Raw genomic sequence first — 13,253 nt, forward strand, 5'->3', positions numbered from 1 at the left:
AAATATAGCCAAGGCTCCCTAAGGCAATTTTTAGTTGGCAAAAACCCGGGATTTATAGAGATAACTTTTGACTTCCCAAGATTGCCAGAGATTGAAATCCGCAAGCTTCTCCACCAGTAGGCGGTTTTCAACCGAGTGTCAAAAAGTAATTTCGCGTTTGCTTTGTTCAAGTTTTGCTTTATTGCGCTCAGTGATTGGTTGGCAAAACCTTCTTAACCAACGAAACAGAACCAAAACCAATCGTCATTTCTCTCACGTATTTTCCCGCGCTTGGCACCAGTTACAGATATTTGTTTCGAATTCTGATTGGCTCATTGCGCTGTTTACGTCTGTTGTGATTGATCAGAGTAATTTCTTTGGTTTTGATTTAACAACACTTAATTGAAAACTACTCTTTTAAAATTATTTAAAGCTCTTGCTACCCTTGCTTTACTTGAGCAGTTTCTGAACTTTTGAAAAAAATACTTCAGTGTGCTAAATAACTTTCTTCTGTGTTCCAAACTGCCCTTAACATCACTTCATCGCTTTAACAAAGATTTCCCTCACCGTCCCTGCCGTCTTCTTCTCTCCTTCTTTTCTTTAATTCAATCTTTACTCTTTTTTATCGATTTTCCTCGTGGAACCTTAGCTCTTTCTCTGAAAGCGATGATAGACAAAACTGGTCTGAAATATGTCCTCTTGTCTGTTTACCCGCCATTAGCGAATTTGTAAAATAAAACCAAATATAAATAAACTAATTGTGTTTGAAGTTTCTTCAAATGAAATTAGCAAAGCAAAACAGGTAATTTTTTTTCTCCTGTACTGCAGTGGTTATCATATCACGTCTGCCTTGAACGCAAAAGACCGGGGTTCGAGTTCTCGCCGGTGAACCACATTTTCGCATAATACATTATATTTTGCTTTTACACGTTGACTTACTTTTTATGCCTTGCCTACACTGTCATGTTTTCAATTCCCTCAATTTTGTCATCTCGAAAAAAGAATGGCAGGACATAGTGTCCTCTTGTCGATTTCCCTACCGTTGTAGAATTTGTAAAAAAAAAATTAAAAACAAAATTACTAAAAAAATTGAAAAAAAGTTACTTCGAATCAGATTCAGAGGCCATGCCCACACTGATATGCTGTCAAATCCCTCTGTTTTTCTCATCTCGAAAACATCAGTCATGTTTAAAAAAAAATGTTGGATTTACACTAGGTTTCGGCACATTGTCTACCGTCTACAAGAGCGTAGAAGCTTAAAAGGATTACAAAAGGATTCACTTCCAGGCCTATATCCAACTTTTTTGGTTTCATCTGTTTTACTGCCGTAAGGATCAATTGTGCCGTCGGTCAAGTATTTTACTGATTCTGTATCCAGGTTTGCAAAACATCCGGCGTCGCTAAACATCTTGACGCTGTGATTTTGCTAAAATTCAGAGTTTCGAGTTTTTGTCATCTTCTGGCTTTTCACAAAAAACATTTATGGTTTGTTTAGAAGTTTAGATATACTTTTTATATGGCAACTGAATGAAGTGGTTGCGTTGAAACGTTTTGGAAGAGTGTGTCTCAGGATCGAGCCACGCGTACGCACACTAAATGAAACCATGGGCAATAGGAAACATGGGTTTCGACCAAATAAATATTACATTTATCTCAAATATAGTTGAATTACTCACAATAAAGTAGTCTTTAGTCTTTTCTGGTCGTTTCTCCCCATTTATTTCTTGTAGAATAGCCCTGATTAGCAAGTAACAACGCGCCGTTTGACTCAAAACAAATTCAGCATTCGTTACGGTCTTGGTAACCGGCGTCCTATTAAAATCCCAGGCGCGGCCACTAAGCCCGCGAGTGTTAACTCAATCCCCCCTGGGTACGAACCAAACTCGATCAATCATGCGAACCCCCCCCGGGGGGGGGTACTCCCCTATATAAGGTATATAGGTATGTGCCGCCCCAAAGGGTATGGTTTTTGAGCCGTTTTGGTCTGAAATAGGGTATAGATTTTGACAATTACGGTCTGAAATCGGGTCGGGTTTTTGGGGCGGGGAACATTTACGAAAGCTTACAAACATATTTTTCTTCTCAGTACGTAACTGGAACGACTAACTGATAGCGAGAAAAAGAAATAGATAAACTATGTCATTCCAGCTTACTTTTACTCCTTGCGTCAACTTCCGTTCGGCACTGATGCATAAATATCAGGTCTGAAAACGGGTATGAATTTTAGAGGTCAGGTCTGAAAACGGGTGTGGAAAATGGCATGTTTAGGTCTGAAATAGGGTCGGGATTTGAAGAACCGGGTGGCACACCCCCCCCCCCCAAGAATTCCGGGAAGTACCCCCCCCCCCCCCCCCCGGGTGCGAACCTCGTAAGAAGAAACTATGCCCATCTCTAAGGAGGGGGAATTGGGACAAAAATGTAATTGAATCGAGTTTCATGCCATTGGACCATTAACGCCATGCCACCGAATCATACATCATTCTATCCGACAATATGCTTCATGTCATTGGATCGGACTTCAGTTTATTGGATCATACGTCATTCTATCGGATTATACACTTCATGTCATTGGATCGAACTTCATGTCATTGGATCAGAAACGTCATTCCGTCGGGCTAGCGGCTTATTGAAAAAAGTTTGTTTCCCAGACTGCTTTTCCAGATACGTAACAGCAAATATGGTGGCTCACCTGCAGGGTCAACGTCGAACAGCACAAGAACTTATAGAAAGCAACATGAAAACGGTACTTCTTGATGTTACGAATCAACTGGCTTGCAATGCAGATCTTGATTATGGCTTGTATAAGGTGGAGTGGTTATGCTCACTGGTTGTGAGGCTTGGGGGAACGTTTGAAGCAGCTCTCCTTCCAAAGTTACGTCAATCCCATAATCTCATTTCACTTATGATTAGGATAATAATAGAAATGACAGGCCTGCACGGCTCACTGCGTTATGTGGTGTACATTTTTATGAACGCTGCCTTTATACTTTTGCCCTAACAAGCATGTCCTTATGATCCAATAAAATGAAGTCCGATCCAATGACATGAAGTGTATAATCCGATAGAATGACGTATGATCCAATAAAATGAAGTCCGATCCAATGACATGAAGTGTATAATCCGATAGAATGACGTATGATCCAATAAAATGAAGTCCGATCCAATGACATGAAGCATATTGTCGGATAGAATGATGTATGATTCGGTGGCATGGCGTTAATGGTCCAATGGCATGAAACTCGATTCAATTACATTTTTGTCCCAATTCCCCCTCCACGACCATCTCCATGTAAGGAAGCAAAGGGTGCCCGCTCCTGGGGCTCTAAAAAGCCGCTAGAAGTCTGGTAACGAAGAGGTGTCGGAAAATAAACTGGAACCAAGAGTTGCTACGAGTTCAAAATATTTCGGTTATAGTTGGAAGGTGTTTCACCGGAATATTTCGTTGTTTGTTTTGAAAACCTTGCCATGGAACCACGAACTAACTTCATTCCAGGTTTGGAAAAAATACCATCGTTTAAAATACGTTTACTCCAGTTGAGCGCTTGAAAGTGTTCGATTTTGTTTTCTTGTGTACATTATAGCGATTGTTGCCATAAATATCTATATCTCTTTAATCTTATTAGAAGTGCAAGTCATTTAACTGCCGTATCAGAACTGTAACGAATTTCATACTATGTTGAAGCCATCCGAAGAAGCTGGAGTTGGCGCTCGCTCAAGCTGGGAAGACCGGACTGCAATACGTCAAGTACGTAATGTTTGTAAAAATCCTTAATAAAAATTAAATTAATGCAACTTTTTGCTTCGTTAATCTACTTCTTGGCTTTCTTCTGTTTATCTGACTTGGAAAAATTGTCATTGCTTTCAATATACAGTTTGGCTGACAGCAATCCAATAAACTAAGCGCATTTCAAAGCCCAAATATTTCAGTCCAGTCATATATTTCAAAATTGTTTTCGACTCCTTCCATACACCTTATTCCAAAATGCCGGCTGCCTCAGACGATCTGGGTCGAGTAGCGAGATAGACGACACTCTCTGTCGGTTTAAACATTTTTTTTACGGCCTGTAAGTAATGTGAGATAATCACTCGATTTAAAGCGCTTGAGCAAACCCTCGTATGATCAGTCACTCTATAAAACTCTTTCAGTTGCCAACATCTCTTCGGATGACAACTATCCATTTCCTGAACAGTTCTCTGTCTTCAGGGAACTTATGGAAAGATATTTTAACACCATCCTCTTCGTAAACTTTTTTCTTACACCCGGGAACACAGCATTTTTGAGGCAGTTTTCGGACTATACTACTTCATTGTGAGTAATTCAACTTTATGTGAGATAAATGTAATATTTATTTAGTCGAAACCCATGTTTCCTATTGCCCATGATGAAACTGCAGAACGTACCTTTTGCAGGAATCTTATTTTGACACCTCAACCCCTAAAAGTTGGAACAACTCCTCTGATTCTTCGCATCAAAAACACACGACCAAAATAATGAAAAATGCGATATTTGAAATGATTTCATCATTTTGCTGCGGTTTGTGTTTTAAACACGTATTATTTTTATCTCATGTATCAGGAAATATCAAAGAAGACACGGCAGATTAAAAGAGCTTGTGAAATCTTACATATAGTATTGTAAAAATCAGGATTTTTTTTTCAGTAACGAAAATAAAAGCGCCGGATCTTATGCCGTAAATGATCTAATCAGCAATAAATAGTAGAACAAATAATATATTTCCCTTACCATGAAATAAGCCTTCAGTTATAAACATGCCCTGCAAAGCCAATTCAATGTAGTATTGTAATAGTTTTCCTACACTAAAGGGTCGAGAAGGAAGGCCGGCCGGAGAGAGACTTTTCTTTTCACCCTACTCCCCACCGGAGGGTTTTTTTCATAGGCAGGAGTTAATTAAATGAACATTTCGTTCAACCACAAGTTTGTGTCAAACGAGCTTCCGTAGGGACTAAAAAGGAAGTTAGGATTTCTACATTTCTTGATTTAATTCCGTGTCTCGACAGCGTGATATTGGAAATTAAAACCTTTCTCTCAGTTGACTTAAAGTCTTATTTACGCCCTCTCTGGGGCAAAAAGAAAACCAACTTTAAAGAATAAAGCCTCACGAGTGTAAAGGAAAACAGAGGCAGAAAATTAGTAAATCTCTCAAACATTGCCCATAGGCAATCTCATGTGAAAACATTTTGTCATGCTCTCTTGGTCGCATAAACAATTCCCAGAAATTCAGGATATTTTTGAAACCATTCTTAATACAATGTAACGTCAAAACATTGCAATGACCGCTCTGTGATTGGTCCATACCGGTATTAAAAGTCAGAAAAGAAATAACATCCCGTCAACAACCAAAACTTCCTTGATCTCTTAACTGCGTTATTTTTAATTCCAAACCTTCGCTTCGCGTCCTTCATTATGGATAGCAAGACTTTGCTCGATAATCTTCAGGATGAAGAATCCTGTCCTGTGTGTATGTAACCCTTTACCGAGCCAAAACAGCTGCCTTGCTTGCACAGCTTCTGTCTTAAATCCCGGCTTAAATGCCTAAACGCGATTCATCGAACGAGTCCAAGACAAAATGTCATATCATGTCCAGAATGTCGCAAGGAAATTAGGATCCCAGAAAATGGAAATCCCAGCGAGTTTCCCACCAACTTCAGAATAAACAGCCTCCTGGATATCTTGGCCTTTAAAGAGTGCAACACAAGTGGCGCGAAATGTGGAAACTGCGACAAGAGAAGCGCCAACTGTTTCTACTGTTTCCAGTGCTATGCGTTCTGGTGTGAAGAGTGCATCTCGCCACACAACTTCATCCAAACAAATAAAGCACGTCGAGTGTTGGCGATAAAAGACTTTCAAGATCAGGACATTGAAGACGTGCTAAAGCGACCAGCGTTTTTCCAGACTAAACGCCACGACAACAAAGCGCTTAAGTTATTTTGCAAGGACTGTAAAGTTGCCATTTGCAACGCTTGTGTTGTAACACTTCACGATGGTCACGCCAAAGTGCTTCTGGAAGATGGAGCAAATCAACACAGGCTACGAATAGAGTCTCTGATAGAATCGCTTCACAAGAAAGCAGAGGAAAAGAGAAATGAAATCAGCGAGCTCGACCAAGGCAGCATTGATGTTCAGGCGCAAGTAACTGACGTAAAAAGCAAAGTGCAGGCGACTGCAGATCAGATGATGGCAGTCATTGAAGCGAGGAAGCAGGACACTTTTAGCGAAGTTGATAATCAAGCGAAAGAATCGCTCGAGTGTTTCGCGTTGAGAAAAGGCGAAGCTATCGAAGCCATCAAAGACATCGAGGAAACCAAACAACTTTTGAGACGACGTTCCAGCGCTGAAATCCTGGGATATAATGAAACATTTGACACGATTCTTCAGGAGCAAGAATCCCAAGGTAAAAGTGACCTTGAACGCATACCTCGGTTTAATTTTACTGAACATAAAGAACTACTTAGCATGTTAACCACTAAGGGGGTTGGGATAAAGAGAAAAGCAAATAAATATAGAGAAAAAGAGATAAAGATAAAAGCCATTACTGGGTTTGAAGGGAAACATGTTCATGGCAGTTCTTTTGAGGTTCAGATCCAAATCAGACGGTTCTGGCCTGTGCTTTCTTTTGGAGAACGCGGGCAGTCTGTTGGAAAGTTTAATGTACCATGTGGGGTGGCTGTGAATAATCGAAATGAAATAGCAGTAACTGAGTGGGGTAATGACAGGGTATCGGTATTCAGTAGTGACGGAACCCACTTAAGATCGTTTGGTGGAGGGGGACCTGCGCCGGGTGAATTTGAATACCCTTCAGGCATAGCTTTTGATAACAATGGCAACATTATAGTTGCGGACTATCTTAACAATAGGGTCCAGGTGTTCAGTGGGAATGGTGAGTTTCTTAGCAAGTTTGGTGACAAAGGAAACTCTGATCACCAGCTTCCGGTACCTGTAGGTTTATCTGTCACCAGTAACGGTGATATTATTGTGGCCGATAAAGGTAACAAATTTATTAAGATATTTTCCCCTCGTGGGCAGTTCAAACGTAAATTTGGCGGACAAGGCTCTTTATCCCGTCCCTATCACTGTATCCAGACGGAGCAATACTTTATAGTCTCAGACGAGGGTGAACACTGTATCAAAGTGTTTGATCTGGAGGGAAATTTTGTGTTTATATTCGGTAAGAAGGGGAACAAGGAGGGTGAGTTCAATTGTCCTTGTTACTTGTCGGTCAACAGAGACGGACATCTGATGGTTTGTGATTCATGGAATCACAGGGTTCAGGTGTTCGAGCTGAGCGGAAAGTTTGTAACGAAGTTTGGAGCAAAAGGAAGGGAGATAGGAGAGTTCTATTGCCCAGAGTCTACAGCCAATCTTAGTGATGGAAGGATAGTTGTGCGTGACTGCCGCAACAACCGAATCCAGATATTTGAGCTCATTTGACATGTCACCTGTGATATCGATAAAATTCTCATTGTTGATTCAGAAATTTCTGAATTTTTGTAAGACGGCGATTTTGAGAAATAATTATCTGTACCTTTTTTTAGAGGCCAGTAGCAGGTTACATCTCAAATGATGTCTTTTATTTGATTGTTTTTGTTGGGCAACAGAGATTTTGTAAATGAAAATACTGTGGAGCAGTTCAAAACTAAGATGGTTTTGACATTTGTTGCATTCTACTATATATATATCTACATTATATATTATTATTGTATTACGAAACAGTCATGTTCTTAGTTTGTAAGGGCTCAAAAGGCCAAGAAAATTTCTTAAATTTATTTTCTCTTATGTAACTTACTGTAAGCAGCTGAATTTTGTTAAATAGAAAATGATTATATTGTAGGGTGAAGCTATTGATATTAAATGAATCTGTTCAACAAAAATGTTTTCAAGTGATATCACTCTTTTGTACGGTTTCAGCATACCAGTTGTTATAATATTAACATTATAAGGAAGAGCCGGAATGTTTTGTGACATAAGTAAATTTTTATTTACTTGCAAGTAGTATTGTAATATACCATGAAGTGAGGTGTAAATAAATGGTAACTTTTGCTTTTCAATGTGTGTGACGTGTAATTATGTTTGATGATGGTCAGTTTGGAGTGGGAATGAAACTTTTATTCTGCATTTGGACTTCAATCGTTTGAGATAAAAGAAGAAGGAATAACGAAAATAAGAAAAAACCAAAACACAATTATCAGCCAGTAATCACTACTTGATTGCTAGATTTACATTATGAAGTGTCCCTAATCGTATTTTTAGTCTAAAAAAAAATTAACAAGCACGAAATAGACAAAATGAAGATTTATTGCTTTTTTTTTTTGTTAAGTTATCATGGAAAATTGAAAAAAAAAAAGTAAGCAAATATTAAAGCGCAGTATAGTCTTGGACAGTCTAAGGAAAATACTGTAATTTTTGCATGTCTACAGCAAATCAAATAAAACATAGCCTGGTTAAAAATCCCAACTGGCAGGAGGCAGACCAGCTGGCTATTTACAAACAAAGCCGAGGAGTTGAACCCGGGGATACAGAGAAACAACGCCAGGGACTTCCTTATTCCAAGTCTGATGCCCTAACCACTCGACCACGCTGCTTATTAAGCCATTATGGCTTTCTTGTTAAATGCGATTGATATTTCGACTCCTTGGCCAACCAAACACAATGCGAACAATGCTCTATACCTTTCACGTCACACTTCATTCCCGTATGGCGTCCACGAATCCTTGTAGCGTAGTTTGGTTCGAGTTCTGCGTTACGGTAACAACTGTTCACTTCCGCATTTACGAGTGGACTTGCAGGAGTCTTTGATTAACAACAGGAGGTAAAAGATGTTCACATTCTCGGCTTCAAGATGATTTTTCCCAGTTCCAGTGATCACATCCCATTCCCATTGTGTCAAATCCCATTTTTCCAGTTTAAAAGGGACAAATCCCGGTTCCTATTTTACCTGTTCAGGACCCTTTTTTCGTGGCCTTACATGAACGCAGCCGAACCCAATTCAATATCCAGGTAAACAGCAAAAGTTTTCCATTCTCACGGAATTTGGAACAAAAACCCACTAACAGCGGCTCAGCATCGGAACAACGACTTAGGCCCGATATTCAACGGTTTCATTCCACCGAGCCACCATTCCTTGAAAGCATAGATAGTTCTGCAGGGGACGAGATTGTGGGAGCAAATGCACAAGCGTACGAGTTTCAGTTCCAATCCATGAGAGAGACGATATTTGGGGAAGTGCACATGTGGTGAACTGAAGTTAAAAGAGGTCGTTTAATTTGGTGAGGTTCACATTAGGCAGCAAGCCTGTGAACCGGGTTCACAGGCTCGCTGCCTACTTCATTTTTGAGGTATCATGAATTTGTGGCCTGTTCTTTGTCACTATTTATTCGTACAATTGCATGTATCTTCAGCTGATTATGAAGCAACATGTTATAAACGGTCTCTTTGATGCCAGTTTTATCTGCGTTCGTTCTGACAATAACATGATCTTGCTGGCTATTTCTTTTATTTGTTCCTTAAAGGACATGAATACAAGTTTGCCTTATTGATAACAATTGATGATCAATACGGCTTTATACAAAAAGGATTTTAACCAAATAAAGTTTATCGTGGTGATATTAGCGTATGTTTTTCGATCACGGTGCTAACGGCAGGTTGTAGATGGTAGGCTTTGTCCCTAACGCCGAGATGCAGCTCAACTGGGGATTTCTAACCAATGCGGATATGAACAAGGAAAGCAGAACTACCGGCTGACGAATTGAGACATGTTTATTGAGTGTCTTACCGTTGTGAAAAGAAGATGAACATTTTCCTCTTTGTGTTACTCGCTTGCAACGCAATGTTCCATGGCAAGATAAATTTCAGACGGGTTGCCACTCGTTCAATGTCTTCTGCAACTTGGTTCTCAATGGTAAGGCCTAGCAAGTTATCATCGTTGTATTTTGAAGTTTTCGTAGCACAGCTTTTGCCAAACAATTTTTGTCCCTCTCGTTCACGTTCCCTACACCATTTGGTGGGATAATTAAGAGACAGTTATAGCAAGTTTCCATCTGTTTGTCTTTATTAAAATTGCCTTTTCGTTATAGTCCACGTGAAAAGACTATTTCCATGTCAAATGTTACCTTATACATCCACAGAGCTGTCAATGACCATTTCAATACCCAGTAGATTACTGTAACACACGCATTCACCACTGGCTTAATTTTCCTCGCCTGAATTAGTGGAAGGGGAATTTTTTGCTTGCGCCTTAATTAAATTGGAGTCTGGCCTCACTTCCCTAGAATTGATAAAAAATAATTGTAGTTCATCTCTTCAAATCGTTCACGAAAGCGAATAGGTAAACTCCAATTCGCCAAAATGAAGGGCACTTTTTCATGTAACAGAGCACAAATGACACTAGGTATTTTCAAATGATCTTGAACATGTGTGAGAAGCCTGGGTTCTTCTCAAGAATACCCAGATTCCGCATGCCCAAGCCTCCGAAGGGTACCCTGAAACAGAATATTTCTGACACTTAGCCGCCGACTTCATAATAAATCACTTTCTTAAGGTAATATTAGGGAGCTTAAGCAACGGCGACGGCAACGGCAACGAAAACGTCACCTGAAAATATATCTTTATATCATTTGTGCTACTTCGCGATTATTTCAACTCGTTCAACTTTTACAAAAATGGCGAACTATCCAGGAACCAAATTGATAGGAGTGGCGTACAAGTTAAGAAAGAAAATGAAAAATTCACCGTCGTGCGTTCACGTTCTCCACAAAACCTTTAATGTGGTCATGTCACGTTGTTGTTTTGCAGAGGACGGCAAAGAAATGTACCAAAATGTAAAACGCAAGTGCAGAGTGATTGTTGTTGCTCATTAAACCTATTGTTTTGCGGCGTTGTCGTTGCCGTCGCCGTCGTCGTTGCTCAAGCTCCCTATTAAGTTGGCAGAAACCCGGGATTTATAAAGATAACTTTTTGACTTCCCAAGATTGCCAAAGATTGAAATCCGCAAGTTCCTGCACTAGTAGCATAATTTCAGGTTTGCTTTCTTCAAGTTTTGGATAATTGCGCGCAGTGATTGGTTGGCAAAACTCGCGCCACTTTCTTAACCAATTAAACAAAAGCAAAACCAATCGTGATTTCCTCGCACGCAGTTTCCCGCGCTTCGCACCAGTTAGATATTTGCTTCGAATTCTGATTGGCTCATTGCCCTGTTTACGTTTGTTGTGATTGGTCAGAGTAATTTCTTTGGTTTTGGTTTAACAACACTCTATTGAAAACTACTCTTTTAGAGTTATTCAAAGCTTTTGTCACCTTTGCTTTATTTGAGCAGTTTCTGCAATGATAGCAAACTGCAATTGACATCAGTTTATCATTTTAGTAACAAAGATTTCCCTTACTTTCCCTGTCGTCTTCTTCTTTCCTTCTTTTTTTTCAATCCAATATTTACTCTTTTTTTATCGATTTTCCTCGCTGAACTTTAGCTCTGTCTCTGCATGAAAGGGATGATAGACAAAACTGATCTCAAATGTGAAATTCACTCCGTTGATCAGCACAATTTATTATGTGTTAGTTTCGGGAATAAGGAAACAAGTTATACTTGTTATTGTATCTTAACTAAATTATCAATTGTCAAAATAAAATTTGATATAATTGCTACTTGCGGTATTTTTATAGAAACAAACAAGGGAAAATCATGTCTTGTATTGATACAGAGACATGACGAACCTTTTTCTTGTTTTCTTTCAGTAAAGGCCCAAGGCAGAGCTAGTCCAAGCTTAATATTTGGGACTTTTAACCACAGTGCTGGACCCAATGAGTATTGAGCAGCACTCGAACAACAACAACAACAACAACAACATTTATTTCTTCTTGGCTAATTAGAAAAATTATTAAATTTGGTCAAGTGCTTTACACTCGACACAAGTTGAAAAGATCCCGTAACCAATAAGCAGCGTAATACGTGAAGCCTATCACTGTTTCCACTGATCGAGATTCAGCGGTTACTGCTGAAGAATTGTAAACAAAATGGGGCGACCGGCACCGTTTGTAACGTCTGACATTGTTGGTCGAGAGAACAAAAGAACAAACAACAAAAGAATGTGCCTAGACACAAAAACAATGGAGCTGCAGCTTATCGGGGTCCAGTGAAAACAGAGCTTATAAAAGGTACAGGTCTACTGAAGGAAGTCACCTCACAAAAATGTTCTTTGAGTTTCTGCATGGTAAAAGACCAAGAGGACACCCCGTGAGCATGTAAATTGATTTATCAGCGAGATAGGTCGGGATAAGAGACTGTCATAAATGATCTGGCTTTCCACGAGTCTATCAGGACCTCAGTGGCGAAAACAACCGACCTGTTTACCGGGAAGGGCACGGGATCGACTCCGATCAGAGGCACAGGGTTTTATTTTTCCCACGTTTGCTTGGCGTGCGTATATCGAGTTATGGATGCACGCGGGAAGTTTGGAGAGCACGAGAGAAGCGTAAGAGTTACGCCTCGAGCAACTCTAGCTTCTTGAGTGCTCTCCAAACTTCCTAAGTGCATCCATAACTCGATATACGCACAGCTAAAAGCATGAACCAATTCTTTTATAAAATAGTGAAAATAAAGTAAGCGATTCCTGGAAAACAGGTTTTGTTCCTGATTAATTACAAAATTCTCTGAAAAAAAAGGTGAAAGTGGTTTCTCATATTGGTTTAATCTTAACGTGTCATGAACTTCGACAAGCCCTTATAAATATACGTTTTTTATGGTGTTGTCTCTCTGTAAAAAGTTTTTTATAACACAGCGCGCGCATGCTTCCTTCATCTGACTTGCACACGTCATCGGATGGACGCATGGCCGTGCGTATGTTGAGAAATGAACCATGATGACGCCAATAAGAATTAGATTAGGATGCACGCGCGCTGTTATAAAATTAGCAGTACAATGACCTGCACGTGCAGGGATGATTTTGATGAAACTATTCATAAAAAATAATCCCACAAAACATTGCGGTCTTGTCTTTTAGCTTGATTTTAATCCGACAACGTTAATTGAAATAGCTGTATACAAAGAGCAACGTAATATAAACAACAGCTATCACATAAAATTGTCTTTGTTTAGAGCTGTTGTTTTACACGGAGAAAATGTTTGTTTGTTTGTTTGGCAATTGAGTTAAGTGTTCATGTTAAGTTAAGTTAAGTGTTCATGACATAATCCTCATGCCAAGCTGGTGGTTTCTTGATACGGGAGGACCTCCGCAGTTGGACAGCAGGCTGGTCGGGATTGATA

The 13,253-nt window shown here is 39.6% G+C and overlaps 2 protein-coding genes across 4 annotated transcripts in view; one reads left to right on the forward strand and one right to left on the reverse strand.

Moving 5' to 3' along the window:
• Positions 1-13,253, reverse strand: part of LOC146466772 (18S rRNA (guanine-N(7))-methyltransferase-like) — an 84,762-nt gene that overhangs the window by 22,093 nt on the left and 49,416 nt on the right. Inside the window, exon 11 of one of the 3 annotated variants that reach the window (XM_085126618.1) lies at positions 547-636. The exons of the other annotated variants lie outside the window; for them this stretch is intronic. Within the exon in view, the coding sequence (XP_084982744.1) occupies positions 585-636 (52 nt within the window). The 3' untranslated portion in view covers positions 547-584. The remainder of the gene's footprint in view (positions 1-546; positions 637-13,253) is intronic. 3 annotated transcript variants of the gene reach the window in all.
• The window catches only part of LOC146466773 (E3 ubiquitin-protein ligase TRIM71-like), a 74,898-nt gene that overhangs the window by 20,909 nt on the left and 40,736 nt on the right, over positions 1-13,253 (forward strand). The window lies entirely within an intron of this gene.

Source organism: Pavona decussata, unplaced genomic scaffold (genome assembly GCF_977016875.1).
Source record: "Pavona decussata unplaced genomic scaffold, jaPavDecu1.1 SCAFFOLD_140, whole genome shotgun sequence".
In the NCBI taxonomy this organism is placed as follows: domain Eukaryota; kingdom Metazoa; phylum Cnidaria; class Anthozoa; order Scleractinia; family Agariciidae; genus Pavona; species Pavona decussata.